Source organism: Camponotus floridanus, unplaced genomic scaffold (assembly GCF_003227725.1).
Source record: "Camponotus floridanus strain SB8 unplaced genomic scaffold, Cflo_v7.5 scaffold197, whole genome shotgun sequence".
Taxonomy (NCBI): domain Eukaryota; kingdom Metazoa; phylum Arthropoda; class Insecta; order Hymenoptera; family Formicidae; genus Camponotus; species Camponotus floridanus.
Genome location: NW_020229322.1, coordinates 58313 through 77090, shown reverse-complemented (window position 1 = coordinate 77090; position 18778 = coordinate 58313). Strand labels below are relative to the sequence as shown.

The 18778-nt window shown below is 27.5% G+C and overlaps 2 protein-coding genes and 1 long non-coding RNA gene across 4 annotated transcripts; all 3 read left to right on the top strand.

Moving 5' to 3' along the window:
- Positions 1–699: 699 nt before the first annotated feature.
- On the top strand, positions 700–3136 carry LOC105248293 (serine/threonine-protein kinase RIO2). Its single transcript, XM_011253023.3, has 5 exons — positions 700–901; positions 1163–1304; positions 1389–1767; positions 1868–2152; positions 2238–3136. Exons 1-5 carry the CDS (start codon positions 836–838, stop codon positions 2887–2889), a joined length of 1524 nt encoding a protein of 507 aa, XP_011251325.1. The 5' UTR covers positions 700–835; the 3' UTR covers positions 2890–3136.
- Positions 3137–4054: 918 nt separating this feature from the next.
- On the top strand, positions 4055–11708 carry LOC105248294 (sorbitol dehydrogenase). Of its 2 annotated transcripts, XM_025407938.1 has the most exons (8): positions 4055–4433; positions 6528–6561; positions 7589–7749; positions 7896–8059; positions 8221–8405; positions 9191–9369; positions 10578–10699; positions 10946–11708. In XM_025407938.1, exons 1-8 carry the CDS (start codon positions 4380–4382, stop codon positions 11097–11099), a joined length of 1053 nt encoding a protein of 350 aa, XP_025263723.1. In that variant the 5' UTR covers positions 4055–4379; the 3' UTR covers positions 11100–11708. The 2 variants fall into 2 exon arrangements, with proteins under 2 accessions (XP_025263723.1, XP_025263724.1); XM_025407939.1 differs by lacking the exon at positions 6528–6561.
- A 3348-nt stretch (positions 11709–15056) lies between these two features.
- On the top strand, positions 15057–16649 carry LOC105248295. Its single transcript, XR_003122675.1, has 5 exons — positions 15057–15350; positions 15737–15836; positions 15929–16029; positions 16101–16201; positions 16551–16649. It is a non-coding gene; the product is annotated as an uncharacterized LOC105248295 (long non-coding RNA).
- Positions 16650–18778: the final 2129 nt, after the last annotated feature.

Here is an 18778-nt window from a genome sequence, read left to right as displayed (position 1 = left end):
TTCTTTCAGTGTTCCATATACTATTCCCAAATATTACTCCAAATACTATTCCCATTGAATTCATAAAGTTTAAATTTATGGAAATGGAAAAATACTATATGAATACTTTATAAATATTATATAAATACTATATGAATACTATATGAATATTATATGAATACTATATGAATACTTTAAGAAGTTCTCAAGAATTCCAATCATGGTGCATGTAACTTCCACAATCATTCTTATTGTATTCATCTATGAATTTCTAAAGAATTACAATTTAAAAAAGAGAAAACTTAAAGAATACTGTTAGAATTCACTGTGCTATCTGGGATGGGGCCGACGAGGAATGGAAGGAGACATGAGCTTTACGATAGAAAATCACCGTTCGCCTCATGCCTACCGCCACGTGGTCTGCCATCGTTGGTGAGACAAAAGCAGAACGATAGATTATCGGCTCTTGTCTAACTCTCATGTCCATCTCATGTGAATAGTTCGGATATGAACCATAGCTCGGACATGAATCATGGCTCGGACACGAACCATGTATCATTATCGACTGTAATGGACTGTAGTTGACGTCCACTTTGTCAGGCGGCGCATTAGGACAATGTCGTTAAAGCGAGGTGGCCGCTCTCAGGTTTCTCTCTGGCTATAGAAATAGGCATTCAAATATATCACACTCCGTGAACTAATCCATTGCCGCCATCTTAGATGCCTCATTTCCGTTACAATAGACATTTCATTCGCCTTACCTTTTGGGCTTCATCCCTGCAGCAATATGTTCTGTCCTGTATTTCTTAAGTCCATGTGAAAAAGTCTGAATTTACTTATCATTTATTTATTAAACATGGGAAAATTAGATGTTAAATTGTTGCGATATTTGACGTCGGAAGATTTTCGTGTTTTAACAGCGGTATGTATTTCTTAATCTATAATAGGACTTTTCAACTTGTATTCCTTTTTTATAAAATATTACAAACTACACAAGAATTTACTTCCATATTATTTTCTTGATAAATATGCAAAATGGTCGCTTTTTCTCGCAATAAAATTTGTATATATTTGTATATATTTTATCATGTCAAATGATGATTTTAACTTTTCAAATATACTCATAATCTAAAAATAATAAACAGATTAATCTAATAATAAATATTTATCCAATCCTTTTTAGATTGAAATATGCTCGAAAAATCACGAACTCATACCTGGAATTCTCGCTGCAAAAGTAGCGAATCTGCGTTATGGTGGAGTTCAGAAATTATTGAAAGAGTTGTGCAAACACAAGTTGCTGAGCTATGAACGAGGGATGCGATGTAAGGCATAGGAAATCAGTTATATATAACTAAATTTTGTTAAAAATACATTTAAAAAATGTTTAATAATAATAATAAATTTAGATGATGGTTATCGTTTGACAAATGCTGGTTATGATTACTTGGCTCTGAAAGTCTTAACACAAAGAGGAATAATTTCTTCGTTTGGTAATCAGATTGGTGTTGGCAAGGAATCTAATATTTATATTGTTGCCGATGAAGAAAGGACTTCCCTTTGTCTAAAGTTACATAGGCTAGGTAGAACATGCTTCCGAAATATTAAAGGAAAAAGAGATTATCATCAACACAGGCATTTTGCATCTTGGTTATATTTATCAAGAATTTCGGCAGCTAGAGAGTTTGCCTATATGAAAGTGCTCCTGGATAGAGGTTTTCCTGTACCAAAGCCAATTGATTTTAACAGACATTGTGTTGTAATGGAGCTGGTTGAAGGTGGACCTCTGTATGTTTATCAATAATATTCATTTTCTTGGATTGTCAATAACATTTCTACTTTTTAGATTTACATACTGTTTCGATTACATAGCTTGATTTATTTGCAGATGTAATGTACATGAAGTAAACAATGTAGAAGCATTGTATGATGAACTTATGGATTTGATTGTTAGATTGGCAAATCATGGTGTTATTCATGGAGACTTTAATGAATTTAACATAATGATCAAAGATGATGGTAAACCAATTATTATTGATTTTCCACAAATGATTTCTACAGAACATGAGAATGCAGAAGAATACTTTCAAAGAGATGTGAACTGTGTTCGTGATTTTTTTAAGAGACGTTTTGGGTATGTGAGTGAACTGTATCCAACTTTCCAAGATATATCGTAAGTAACAAAAGAATGTATATTCTTTATTTATTTTTATTCAATTTTTTATTTAATTCAATAAATAACATTTGGTTTCTTTTAGACGTGAAGATTGCATAGATGCTGAAGTCAATGCTAGTGGCTTAATGAAACAGGTGCAAAAAGATCTCTTAAAAGAACTGAACATAACAATAGATGCTGAAAATGAAGAAGATAATGAGACAGAAATATATGAAGATTGCATTAATAATGTTGAAGGATTAGAAGATCAAATAAACAATTTACAGCTTAAATCTGAAATTTCTGAAAAAAAAGAAAAATCTACTGTTTTTATGTGTAATGCAATAACAAAAGATAATAATGAATACTTTGAGGAAATATCTACAACAATATGTTCTGAGAAACAAAACAATTCAGGAAATAAATGCAAACAGAATAATGAAAATATAGAAAATATATTGATTGATAAAGAACATAGTAATGCATTATATGATTTATCATCAGATGTAGAAGACAAAGTAGCTTATATTAATGATTATGATGATATAGAAAGTATACGGAGTGTCTCAACAGCTGCCACAATCGCTCCAAAAGTGATAAAAAAAAAGGTAAAAATTGCACTTGACAATCGCGAGAAGAAGAGCCAATCAAAGAGGAAAATTGTGAAAGGAGAAGCGAGCGCAGTGACAAGGATACGAAGAGAAAATAGGGCTACAGTTAAAGAAAGTTTAACAGGAATTTGGGGTTTGGAATGAAGCAGTAGTCATACATTGTAAGTCATTTATCAAGCATATAACATAAAAATCATTTTAATTAAAAAGATATCATTTTGTTAATAATTTGATACAAATACACGTTCGCGAATATAAATGATTTCTTTGTACATTTCCATTATTTATCCTTTGCTATTATCTCTACATATTGCGATTATCAGTTACATAATAGAAATCGATTTCTGATGTTACCATACTTGTTTTTCGCGAGTCTTGTAAAAATATTTATTTGTGCAGATAAGATAAATATTTTACTTACCTTAATATATTTTGTATTTAAAAGAATTCATAAAAATACTTATCTTAATGTTAAGTATCTTTTATGTTATGGGAAAACAACAATTTTGTGTGAAAGGAGTAATTTTCTCAAAAATATCTAATCTATTGTTTAAATTATATATATATTATATAATTTATTAATATTTTTAAATGTGTGACTAGCACATAATAACAAAATATGTATCAAAACAACAATACAAAATGCATTATGACTTATTATTATAAATGCTATATAAATTAAATGTATATAAAGATCTATACATTATTAATGAAGTTTTGAATACAATATTGCTAATATTTAATGTGAGACTTTTTTGCAACATATGTTAAGCTTACTAAATTAAATATAGATTATCCGATTTTCTTCCCCACATATTAAAAAAGAAACTCATTTCCAAATCTAAAAGTAAAATTGTTACTATTCTAAGAAACGTTACATTTTACAAAATCGTTACATTTTTTATATGACATTTATAGGGCATAGGTTTTATAGCTAGATTAATTTTCTTTTTTGCTCTTTTCTAGTCAAAATCTAACAAATCTTATCAATTTCTTCTCTTTTAAAACGTTGAGCCAAATGAGTCATAGTTTTGAGGAATGTACCCCTCCCGATTATATACGAGTTATGCGCTGAAAAAGATAAACATTTAAGATTTCTAAAATTTCTGAATATATTCCAAACATTTATTGTGCTGAATTCAATTTCAAGTTTATAAATATATAAGCGAAAAGATAATCCTAACTTGTATTTTATATCACATATTACGTTACTTTATCAACGTCACACGTGACCGCGGGAAAATAGGGCTCATTGATAGCAGAAAAGCGAGATTACAATATACAGTGCGCGGATCGATTTACTAGTTCCGACAAAATAGCGTATCTCTGTGACGCAACGACTGATGGTGCAATCGTAAAAACAATCGGATCGTTCGATCAGTTTGTGCCTACTAAGGGGATGTTCGCTGATAACGGTAAAATTTGCCTCAGCGAACGATAATAAAACCACTGATAGCACAAGGCAAGCATATACGTATAACTTGCGACACGTGTATATAAGCAGCGAGTTCTCTCCTGAACCCCGAGTCTCTTCGTTTCGTTCGTTCTGTGCTTGTCGGGATCTCAGGAAACGTGAATTTCTTTGACAAACAAATTTCGTTACAGTGATTTTTTTTTAATCAAATCCTCAAACCATGACTAAGGACAATCTTTCTGCTATATTGTACGCCGTCAACGATTTGCGTTTGGTTAGTATTTGATGCAGAAACAGATAGTGGCTGCACTACTGCGCTTGCCATTGAATCGAGCGCATCATTCTTATCATCTCATTCCATTGAACTATAGAACTAACTGGAAAGAGCGTTCCTTTGTTACGAGCCGAGCCTGCCTGTGCAACGAAGGCCATCGATATTTGGAATCGCTTTCTCTGTTACACTAACATGCTATAGTATTTCTCCTATAGTTTCATAACATACTATCTGTGCCCATACCTTAGTCAGTATATGTTCGAATAATGAATATATAAAAAATATTATTGTAATGAAATGAATTATTTAAGGAAATATAAAGGCGATAATAAACGAAATAAAATAATGTTCTATTTTGTTAAATTTTTGGTGAAAAAGTTCTGTACACAACTTTAATGAGCAGATATATATTTTTAGTTAAGGTAATACATGAAAAAGAGAGACGGGAATACCAAATAGATACTGTCTCCCTCGGCTCGAGGTCACCGGGCAATAACAAAGGCAGCGCTCGTTCCAGGTAGTTTTATAGTTCAATGTCTCATTCTCTCTATTATCTCTCGATCAAGTTTCATTGAACTTTCATTGAACTAATATTTTGCTTTAACTATTGAAGAATGATGAAAAAATAGCACGAAATGCCACGTTATGAATAAATTATGTTTTATCAGTAGTTTGAAAAATGATAATTCTACTTTGTATAATGTAGTCGATGCAGTTTATAATTTTTTAAATATATAGATACAATATTGTAATATAATAATATTCAATTTCTATATTAAAGTGTATTATTCTATTAAATTGGCAACTTTTGTAGTATTTATTCGCGTTATAAGTGCAATTTTAAAAAAATAGAATTCTTTTACGTTTTTCTATGATTTTGTTTTTTGCAATCCTCAGATGTATGTTTATGTTATTTTGAATGTAAAAAAATGTAAAAAATAATTATAGCTAAAAGGATTAAATTTTTTAATTTGTAAAAAACGGAAGTGGTATAGTATTTATTTTAATTATATATCATAGCATCAATTAAATATTATAATAATTAAAAATATTATAATAATTAAAAATACTGTTGAAATTAACATTAATCATAAAATTTCAACATATATAATTGATTTTATATATTTGTCCTTTAAATGATTAGATCGTGAACTATTCCAAATAGATTAATATTAGAATTGTTTACTTGACCCGGATAGATCTCTTTACGTCAATTTTAGTTTATAGAATGATGTTATTTACGATAATATATCGCGCAAACATCCTAATATAAAACTATTTTTCATGTATTTTATATTAATACATATTTAAAATTATTTTATATTAATATATATTTTTCATATATTTTATATTAATATATATGTAAAATAATTAAATGTATGTAAGAAAATAATTGATGACTTTTTTGGGGACAAAATCCTCGAATATCAATAATATAGGATAATTTTGAAAAACAAATTTTTATAAATTCTTTGATCTAATCTTTTAGAAATACTAATACGTCATATTGAGTATAATTATAATTGTTTGTCTCAAAAAACAAATATAATTATCTATTATCGCGATATTACGTACCAACTTTACAGATAATTTTATTTATATTTTCATAATAAATGATACGAATTATAAGATAAACTACTGGCTTATTGAGATTATCACGAAAACATTATTTTTTAATATTTAAATTATCATTGTTGCGATAACACGTTGACCCTTAAGTATAAGAGATTGCAGCCGCTTTATAAATTGACTGCACTTAATGTAACAGATTGATCTTTAAATTTATATTATTCAAGTATTCTCATTAAACAATAATCTCTTTTCCGTACTAAAACCATTTTTGCTTCAACAAAAATAGAAAACATAATAACTTTAAATCAATTTTCTTCATTAAAATTGACGATTCACATCACATTTCTACATTGTGTGTGTGTGTGTGTGTGTGTGTGTGTGTGTGTTCGTGTGTGTGTGTGTGTGTGGTTGTGTCGTGTGTGTGTGTAATCTTTTTTATCATTAATAAATATGTGTCTTGCAATTAGATCTAATGGACTAAATTTAATTAATCTTTTTTTTTTTTTTTTTTTTTTTTTTTAGGAAAATACGAGTATTGAAGAACCAGAAGACAATGGTAAAAATATTATTTTTCTCTTATTATTTATTGTTAATATCTTCCTTATCACTATATTCCAATAAAATAAACATATTGTCAAGAAATTCTATTAGTGTACACTATTCCTTTTAAGAAAATAATGTTGCTAGCAAAGAAACAATAATTTATGAGTAATTATTGCTTGAGTAATTTATGCTACTTGTGAAAATAATATCGTTAATATTAATTTACATTTCTTATCAGATTTGAATAATTATAACTTTATTAATGATAAATAATATAATTAACACTAATAATATTATTTTCACTAACAGTTTAAATTAATCAACATTTCTTTGCTGGCAAAATTATTCTTTCTTCAAAGAAATATTGCAAATGCGTGAAAATCTATTTTTAGATTGATTTAATATACGAAAGTAGAGCACTCTTTATTCGTTACATAATATCTTGATATGAATCAATTTACATTGAGTACTATTAACAATGTGACGTTCGAAGTAATATGCAACACTATTCTAGATATGTACGTAAGCGTGATAAATTAAAAGAATTAATTTTTTATTTAAAGTTTCTATTATCATTGAATGCATATATATTTGGAGTTGATTATATATAATTATATATATTATACATTATTTATTATATATAATTATATATAATTAGTTGAAAAGATACTTTATTTATTTCCAGATACTTGTTTTTTTTATAAATAAAAAAGTTGCTGTAAAATTATGAAAAATGAGAAAAAATTACATAAAATGTTGATCTAAATAAGAATTAATTTCATTGAAATATTAGAGAATTAATAGGAACAAACATTTATTATTTTTTATACATTTTAATAGATTAGAAAATAATTTTAATTCAAATTAGAGAAATATTAAAATAATAATAAGAATATTGAAAATCTAAATTATGATAAAATTTGAAAAATTGATGAAATATAACAAATATGACTAATATATAATCGATATAACTATCAATATTAAAGATGATAAAAATGAATCACACTAGCAAGATAGAAAATTTTATTATTTTATTGCAGAGGTGCTTTTGGAAATGGGATGCGTAGGAATTTGTGGATCGGATGTTCATTATCTCGTTAATGGAAGGATCGGCGACTTTATCTTGAAGAAACCTATGATTATCGGTCATGAGTCTTCTGGTACTGTTGCTAAACTTGGAAAAAATGTCAAGAATTTGAAAGTATGTATATTGTTTATGTTACACATACATGTACATATAATTATGTTTTTATTAAATGATCATGTTATTATCTATTGAAGAATTATCTGTTTGTATTATTCCCATATAAAATATATTCTTATGCACATTCTTCATTTCTTATACAGGTTGGCGACCGCGTTGGCATTGAACCCGGTGTGCCTTGTAGGATATGCAATTTTTGCAAAGAAGGGCGTTATAATCTATGCAAGGATATAGTGTTTTGCGCGACTCCGCCCGTGCACGGCAGCTTGAGACGTTTTTACAAACATGCGGCTGATTTCTGCTTCAAGTGAGCTTAACTAATTGTATATTTCATTCGCATAAATTTATATTAAAATGTAATAGTTTGCGAACATGCAAACAATGCTTAGATAATTTTCTAAAATATATATAATTTAATTTTAAAAAAATAATAATTTTGCAAATTAACAAAAATTGATTATGTAACAGATTGCCCGATCACGTGAGTTTAGAAGAAGGAGCGCTTTTAGAACCATTATCAGTGGCAGTGCATGCTTGTAAACGTGGTGAAATCAGCATCAATTCTAAAGTATTAATCCTGGGAGCTGGTCCAATTGGTTTGGTGACGTTATTGGTAGCCAAAGCTATGGGCGCTAATAAAGTCGTTATCACGGGTATGTGCTTAAAATATAAAATCTTAGACGAAAGAGAAAGTGCTCTTAAGTTCTCTTAGAAAATTCAAATGATCTTTTATATCTTATTTTTTTATTTAATATATACATATTACTTTTATTTAAATAGTCTCTGCAAACAATTGAGAGGAGCATAAGCTAATAAATTGACAAATATATTTGTATCTTATTATTAATTATTTATAGTAAAAGTAATCACGCAGAAATAAAACATACGATATGTGAAATAAAAGATAAATACGTATTTAAAGGTTTTTCTCTTCTAATGATTACATTTTTAATAATAAAATTTCTTACTTAACGTATATTGCCTATCATTTAAAAATGATAATGGTTTATCAAGTTATATCAAGAAAGAGATACGTATGAGAGAAAGAAATACATTCACATTTGAGATATGGAGATTGTGCAACAGTGTTGCAATCGTTCATAAGATAAATCGTCGAGATTGCACTTAGCATGACAAATACTACTTGTGGAACAAGGACATGCATTATCAAGATCACTCACAATATGTCACATATTATGTAGTAGTCTTTAGTAGTGTCACTTTTTTATTTGAATTGTATATTAAAGGATATAGTGTGGAGAGCGATTCTTTTCAAAATAATATTTTTTTTTCTAATACATATATTTCCATCTTTTTTGTGTAGATAATAAAATATACATTCTACAAGTAACATACAAGTTTTCTTTTGATGAATTCTAAATGTAATCTATAGAAGTTGTAAATAAGATGTAAATGTAGGCATGATTTATATTTATAGATATCTTAGAAAATAGACTGAAGATGGCGAAGAAACTTGGCGCCGATGATACATATCTATTGCAAAAGGATAAATCAGAAAAGGACGTAGTGGCTGACATTCATGCAATTTTTGATGATGAACCTAACAGAACAGTAGATGCATCCGGTGCACAAGCATCAATTCGCTTGGCGATTCTTGTAAGTTTCAAAATATACACTTTTATAACAGAGTTGGAAAGTAACGCGTTACTTGTAACGCTGTTACCGTTATAGTTACTTTTTTTTGGTAACGGACTGGTAACGGTACATTACATTTTTTTTCTGTAACTATAACGATAACGTAGTTACATTTTTTAAATAACGATAACGATAATTTTAATAGTTACTTTTATCATTACTTTTCATATTTTAAAAATACTTACTGACATCGTATTTCTGTCATATTCAATTTTTAGTCATCGACCAACATTCATATAAAATTCGATAATACTTCGGATGAAATTTATTGCTCTGAGAGGTGTCTGTGAAGCTGGCACGAAAATCTACAAATTAAAAAAAAAAATTATTAAGAGTTCTGATAGCACTTTTCATAATAATTATTGAAATTATTGAAATTATTGAAAGAACTCTTGCTAAAAATAATATTCAACGCGTTTTGGTATTTTAGAGGAAAGAGTGTCGTGCTAGATTCGCGAAGTTACCACATTATTCGATTTCGATTTTTTAATATAAAGAATGCAGAACTCTTTTTAATTTTTATCAGGAACTATGAAAGTATAAGAATAAATAGAACTGAAAAGTGCTGTTAGAACTCTTAGTATTTTTTCATAGATTGTCGTGCTAGCTTCATAGATATCTCTAAGATTAATGACATCATTGGTCAAATCACAGTTATTATTTCATTCTTCTGAGGAATGGATGTAATTGCCCAGCTTTTAAGTTGTGACGTAATATTGGACGAGAGCACAAAAAGAATATAAATTTAGCTATATTTATAAATTTAATGGAAATTAAAATTTTTTATTTACATGCGAAGTTACATATTAAGTGCTTTAAAATCTATATCTCTTTAAATTTTTTACGGTTTTATAAATTTAAAATAAAAAATTTGTTGCTTTTATTAATATTTTAATAAAAGATATTACCAAAATAAATTTTTTATTTAATTCTATCTTGTTTTAACATTAAAAGTAATGGTAACGGTAACTACTTACTTTTAAAAATAAGTAACTAATAACGGCAACAAGTTACTTTTTTTACTTGGTAACGAGTAACGGTAACTGGTTACTTTTAAAAAGTATCTTTCCCTGCTTTATAATATGTACTTATATATATATATATAATATACATATGTAATATATTTAACATATTTAATAATCTAAATCGTATTTATATTGTATTATCAGGCAACAAAATCTGGTGGAATCGTGACATTAGTGGGATTGGGTGCTCCAGAAGTACAAATTCCATTAATAAATGCTGCAAATAGGGAAGTTGACATCAGGGGTGTCTTTCGATATGTAAATGAGTAAGTTCCAGTAATTAACAACAATGGATATTAAATATAATGACATTTTGAAACATATATATATATATATATATATATATATATATATATATATATATATGTGTGTGTGTGTGTGTGTGTGTGTATATATATATATATAATTTAGAATTGTAATTAATTTATTTTTCAGGAAGAGATTTAAACTTTTTAGCTTAATATTATATTTAATAAAATTTTTCCTATGTATAATTTTTTTCCAATTTCTAGCTATAACGACGCATTGGAACTTATCGCATCTGGCAGGGTAAACGTAAAGCCGTTGATTACTCACAATTATAAAATAGAGGACACCAAGCAAGCGTTTGAGACTAGTAGAACTGGTGCGGGCGGTGCTATTAAAGTTATGATTCACTGTAAGTAGATGGATCATAGCAAGATTTTGAGTCTCAAAATCTTAAATATGATAATGGTCTGTAAAAAAATGCTATATAAAGAAATTGTAATGACATGTTATACTGAATTTTATCGTTTTCCTATGTAATAAATTGTTACATTATAACTTAATATGTACAAACATAAGGAAATATGAGGAAACTAAATAAATATATTCATGCATAGATATACGCTATACGATATGTATCGATATGAATTGAGATTTTGAAGAAATCTTTTTCAATAATGCATGAATTTTTTATTATGCTATCTCGTATAATACTGAAATGCTAATTTAGATATCATGCATCTTCGACTATCAATAATACAAAAAACATTCTTAAATATTGTTGTACAGAAATCGCATATGTATGCATCGTTATATATGCAATAGAATAGCTCAAAAGAGTGAAGATATACAACACAAAACGATCGAATTTCAGTTATAAAACAATATTCATACCTGTTCTTAATATTATTTTAAATGATGATATATCGATATATCGATTTAAATGATGATATGATATATATAATGAAGATACATTATTTTACCAATAAAGAGTATTTTCTTTGCACAGGGAAAATACATCTATCAATATATATCTATATATCTTTCAATACATATAGCTTTTTTATTTTTTTATATCCTCGAAACATACACACATTTTGTTTATTTTTCCTCGAAAATTATACTTTAATTTTTTTCAAAATAATATATTTAAAATTAGATTATAGATTTTTCTTAATATCCTCTTCAATAATTTCATAGTAAAGTGTATTAATTATATGCCAATTATAGTTTATAAATTAATATTTAATATTCCATAATTGTTAAGATATTTTAAAGTTTACACTCGTGTCAAATAATAGATACATCTATTCATTGTTGTTGCATTTTTCATGATTATTTTATGTTTTTCATCTTCCTCTCTAAATATATATTTATTTCATAATAATTAAAAAATATAAAACAGATAAACTTAATACTATAATTTGTTCATTGTTCCAATTTTTCAAAGTTCGCGGTATCACTTCTCCAACTGATATTTCAGTTAGAATCATGTCGCGACGAGTCGGCTACATTTCGCTCCGCATTTTCTTCGGTTTTATTCATAGACATATTAACATAGACTGCTTATAAGGCAGTGAAACCTAAGTGAGGGTGTTCTCCTGAGGAAAAAGAATAGCATGAATTAACTTTTGTATCTGTCTTTTTCTGACATACGCATGATGCAATTTCTAGTTATTGACTTTAATAATAAATTTCATGTTATTCTTTTTTCTCAGGAGAACACTTCTCGCTACCTTATGAGCAGTCTATGTTAATATGTCTATGGTTTTATTAGTATATAAAAATAAATCTCGCGCATCACACACACACACACAAAAGTGTATGCGAATGTATTTTCATGAAGTATCGGACCTTCATTGTTATATAAGTATCGCCATCGACGAGATACTATTAAAGACCGATGGTTTTATGGGACCAGAAAAAAACGTGCAAAATGCTACTGTAGGTAACAAAATCTTTACATTGTTGATAATAAAATAACGATTTTATACATAATTTGTCATTTTTGAAACAGATATATAAAAGATTTATACATTTTCGATATACCCAGGTAGAATATGAAACTCATAATGACATCATTATGACGTCATCATGATTTTATTTATCACTTAAAAATTACTTAAACAAAAATGATTAAAAAATGAGTTAAAGATGACAAAAAGAATCATAAATTTTTAAGTTCAATAATCGCATTATATAATTTTAAAAAGATTATGTTGTTTAAATATAATTAAAATATACATAAATAATTAAATAAACAAATAATTGCGTAATATACAGGGTATTCGAAAAGTGTGGGACTCCCCTATTATCTCAAAAAGAACGCACTTTCACGGAAAACTTGAACAAAAGTTGTAAGGGTTGTAAAGTACTATCTTGTGGTAACCTTGAACTTGACCTTGGGGGTTATTTGTAGATCATCTTGAATTTTTTAAATGGAATACCCTGTATATTTTTGCACATTCTTGTAGCTTATTTCGAGAACTTTCCAAAACATATAATTAAGTTAGTTTTCATTAAGTACTTTCCGAATTATGAGGCTTGAAATCATTTCTTAATTTTACATAAACCGTAAAGGTGCAATTTCATTGACGCTAAAAAGTAGCGTCAACCATTGGTTAAACAATGAAGCAACTACTTACTTCTTTGTTCAACCAATGGTTGACGCTACTTTTTAGTGTCAATGAAATTGCACCTTAATATATCAGTAAAATATTCATTTTTCGATTATCTTGCCTTAATACTTTTATGTACAAAATAATGAGAGGAATCAATTGGTGTAAAGAAAACACATAGTTATTTTTAAGAAAAAATATGTAATTTGCAATTAACAATTACATATTTTTTCTTTGAAACAACTATGTGTTTTTTTTTTTACACCAATTGATTTCTCTCATTATTTTGTATATAAAAGTATTAAGGCAAGATAGTCGAAAAATGAATATTTTACTAGATATATTACGGTTTATGTAAAATTAAGAAATGATTTTAAGCCTCATAACTCGGAAAGTACTTAATGAAAACTAACTTAATTATAGTGTTTTGGAAAGCTCTCGAGATAAGCTATAACACCGACAAGATACTGTTAAAGATCGACAGTCTTGAGTAAATTTTCGTAACCGCCAAGTGGGCCCGGTAGACCCGGAGATAATAGAAGATTGATGATATTATCGGCCGTTTTGATTATATTGCAGACAATTACAAGAGTTATTTAAATCATACGAGTATTTTCATTCTGCTATTGTTTTATTATCGAAAATGTATAAATCTTTTATATATCTGTTTCAAAAATGATAAATTATGTATAAAATCGTTATTTTATTATCGACAATGTAAAAATTTTATTACCTACAGTAGCATTTTGCACGTTTTTTTCGGGTTACACTAAGTCCCATAAGACCATCGGTCTTTAATAGTATCTCGTCGGTGGCTATAAGAATGTGCAAAAATATACAGGGTGTTCCATTTAAAAAATTCAAGGTGACCTACAAATAACCTTCAAGGTCAAGTTCAAGATCACTACAAGATAGTACTTTACGACCCTTACAACTTTTGTTCAAGTCATTTTCCGTGAAAGTGTGTTCTTTTTGAGATAATAGGGGGGTACCATACACTTTTCGAATACCCTGTATATAAAAAATGATATTAATAAGTCACCAAAACATTGTCAAAAGTATATCAAATGAGATCATTATGATTTTTCTAAAATGACTTTTAGGTGACGTCATAATGATGTCATTATGAGTTTCATGTTCTACCTGGGTAATTTATCGCCAACGTATGTATATGTATATCGTTTTTCTATTAACCTATTATGTCGATCTTATACAAGGATGCGGATATTTAGTATCATTACATTGATATCTTTGCATTAGGGTTTCTTTATCTTTTTCTAAAACGGTGAAATAGAAAAGCGCGAAATGTACTGATACTTACTTTTGAATAGTCACGTGATCACGACTGCTATAACGTAGAGAACCTCTAGGAAAGAGAATGGACAACTGATCAAGCTTTTTCATGATTGGCTGGCAGAAAATGTATCAATTTTAGCTATTGCGACGCCAATGCAAAATATGATGACACACAAATAGGACACACATGACACACATATATTAACCTATTTGTGTGCCATCATATTTTGCATTGGCGTCGCAATAGCTAAAATTGATACATTTTCTGCCAGCCAATCATGAAAAAGCTTGATCACATGTCACATGATCAGTTGTCCATTCTCTCTCCTAGAGGTTCTCTACTATAACGTAATCATGACGTCTCGAACACAGATTGGTTGTGTTTCAAAATTCACTGCCAGTACTGAAAATCTATAGTGTACGTCACGTAAATTATAGATTTTCAGTATTGGCAGTGAATTTTGGAACGCAGCCCTCGAAGTCGCCATATTATAGTTACATCACACAATTTTCGCGCGTTGTTTGGTGTCGTTTAGTACGATTTGACGCTGTTAAGTATTCAAGTGAATTATTTCAACGAATTATTTCACATAAAATTATGAGTTATATTAATTTGAATGAAGTTAATTACGCGCGTTATAGAGATTATACAATTCGCTGAATCGCAAAATTAACGAATAGTGCGCGTTTTATAAATGTTTCACTCATGATCGAGATATGACACAAGATTTTGCTTCAGAAATTCGGCTTGATGAAGGTTTGTTGAATAATATATTTTATTTACAAAAGTCTTTCTCCTTCTCGTGTTATAAGAACATAAACGAAATATGGATTCAGATAACCTTAACATATATAATTTTAGTGTTATTTTAAAATGTTAATTTTAACTGTTGTGATAAAATTAACCGCACGGATTGAATGATAAATTATAACAGAATAAATATGTACATAATATTTTTTTAGATAAATGTGTGTTTCATATTTTATATTTTATTTTAAAATTTTGTTAATCACATTATTATATATATTTATAATACATTATTCTTCAGAACTCTTTAATTGTTACAAATATATTATAATCTTATCTTTTATCTAATAAATAATCTCCAATTTAATAAATGCAAATCTTAATCGTTATTACAGGTTAGGAGGTTTAAAAGTTTGAGGCTATAAAGTTATACGACAAAGTGGACAAAGTGTACTATCATTACTACTGGCATAATTCTAAAGGAGAATATAGTTTGTAAGTAATTTGTATGTTATTGTAGATTAGATATATGTTTGTGTGCATATGTTAATGGTCTTATTAATTATTTGCAATTTGGATTGTTACAGACACCAAAATACTGTAATGGAATTTAAGGATAGAAATTCTACAGGATAAAAATTCTAACTCTATTTGTATCGCAACATGAAAGGGAATACATCGATTATATGTAAATATGCAAAATAAAATTTTAATCTTATCATTACCAAGATGATATTATGACTATTTGAATTGTTACAGATACCAAAATGCTCTAATGGAATTTAAGGATAGAAATTCTACAGAATAAAAATTCTAACTCTATTTGCATCGCAACATGAAAAGGAATACATCGATTATATGTAAGTTCGTAAAATAAAATTTTAATCTTATTACCAAGATGATATTATGACTATTTTATGTGCATTCACTATTAAAAAATTTTTATGATCTCTTTTTTCACATAAATAAAATAATGTTTTCAAGTAAAGAAAATAATGTTAGATAAAATATTAATAAATTTAATTAATAATTTAATAATTATTAATAATTTAATTAATTAAATGCTGAAAAAAATGTTTTGCTATATAAGAAAAACATTTTGAAAAAAATATTTTATCATATAAAATATATAATATGTAAAAATATAATTTTATGTATTTTATAAATGCAAAGTACATCACTAATTTTTACAATGTAATTTGTATACAGGATATGGAGCATTGTATACAGGATATATTGAAAATATCTTAGTATTGTTAAGGTTAACAGTAATTTTCTGCATATCTATATTTTTATGCATGTTGCCTGACATGTTTTATTATTATATAATGTAATTATAATTTGTAATTATAATAGATTGTAATATTCATTATCTACCTGAATTAATATATCGATGAAGTAATTTTTTTATTATATAAAATTATGTATGTTTGAGATCAAATATTTTCTATATAATAATTAAAATAACGCTTGTATTCTAAAAATGCTGCTGTTAAGAAAGTCATGTTTATAAATATATTTGAGAATTATAAGGAATGAAAATTAGAATTTTGCTGAAAATTATTGCGAATTTTATAGAATATTTGAAAATATGTATTATTTTAATTCTATATCCAATAATAGATGTATGAAATATTTTATCGCTGAAGATATTCACTTTCTGATATCGGGTTTGTTGTTGAGTATATAATTAAATATTATGTGTAGTCTACGCTTTTTGTGAGATAAAATACTTCGGTTTGCTAACAATTGGTAATTCACACTGAAATATAACGCGTACAAAAACGCATTAAGTGCTTCGCGCACTCTCATTCAACAGCGAGCATAGGGAGATGAGAATCATTTTTAACCATCTGCAGCATTGTCCACTAACAATAGCACTGCGTGACTTCTTCTATTAGCCTTCTATATTACCGAGTGCATACTTCAGATCTATGCCCTATATAGTTCTTTACCTATACTCAAGTAAACTGTGAAGTACATATCATTGTCCTCGTAATCTTAAAACGAATTTAGTTAACAACAAATTGATTAATAAATAAATTATTTATGATAGATGCACACAGCAGTGAATAATTAATTAAAGAATATTACTAACTATTCCTTTCTTTTTTTTTTTTAATAAAAATAAGATTCAAATTTTCAAATATATTATTAATTTTTCATAAGAATGATGAAAGATATAGAAATTATTATTTAGAATTAAAAATAGTAGAGAAAACATAATAAAATCATTATCGAATTATTATTGAATTACTAAATTACTAAATTACGACTTACTAAATTTGATGAGCGACTTAAAAATTATAAATATCATACTTTAATAATATCTACAATAATATCAGACTTATAAATAATATTATTGTCTATGATTTTCTTTTGGAAAAAATATTATAGTGTTTCTTTATGCCATTACACATAGAAAAATGAATATAATTGCTCTAATTGTCCCACTAATTAATTATTCAGTGATATAATTTCGACAATTGAATATTGTAAATATCGAAAGAGTGGGAAAAAGAAATCTGTTAATAAATTTTGCATGCAAACTATTGCTATAAGCTTTATCACATGCACGAAGTCGGATTGTTCATCTTTGATCATCTGTGGATATCAGTGTAATAAAAAGAGTTTGGCGAGGTCGCGTGTCCATTTACAGACAAGCGGTTAGCTGAGAACCCTTAGAAAGCTTTGATAATGGAACAGCGCGACTCCTTTTATTAGCTCCCCGCGTTACCGAGTGGTGCTCGACGAGTATTTGTCCATCCGGTGGATGAGCGTCAACATATAACTTTCATGCGTTGCGTTTGCACGTGCCGTTTGTCGTTGGAAAGTTAGAACAGCAGAAGAAATATCGAAATAAATTTTGTTCCTCTTAGATTCTGTCATTTCAATGACAGTATCTCACTTTAAGATAGCTCTTTATATTTTTTTAGTACATGATTCTGTTATGCTATCAATCAGATAAAAATCTAAATATAAACGTAGTCATTATATTGGAAATTTATAAATTCAATTTTATTATTACATTAGATTTTACGCAAGATTTTTTTATTAGTGAAGATAATTTTAACATTATTCAATAAATTCTCAATGTAAAATCTTATTGAGAGATCTTATTATTTTGAAGTCAAAATTATTGCTTGTTTCATACGTATAAATTTCCACTTGATTAAATACATCTCGGCAAATCTAAAATGAAATTATAAAATTACGTATAAATCCACTCTAAAATAATTCGAAAACAAATTTTCATTACATTTATATTTTTAAAATTTCATTGGCTATTATTTCCCTTATAATTAAAATTTGTTTCTCAATATTAAATATCTTTATAGTTAGAATTCAGTAAATTTTTTTGCTCGAAGAATTTTTGAGGCATAGACATAGATTCTAATAAAAGATTTGAAAGTTTTAATAATAAATAATTTTATATG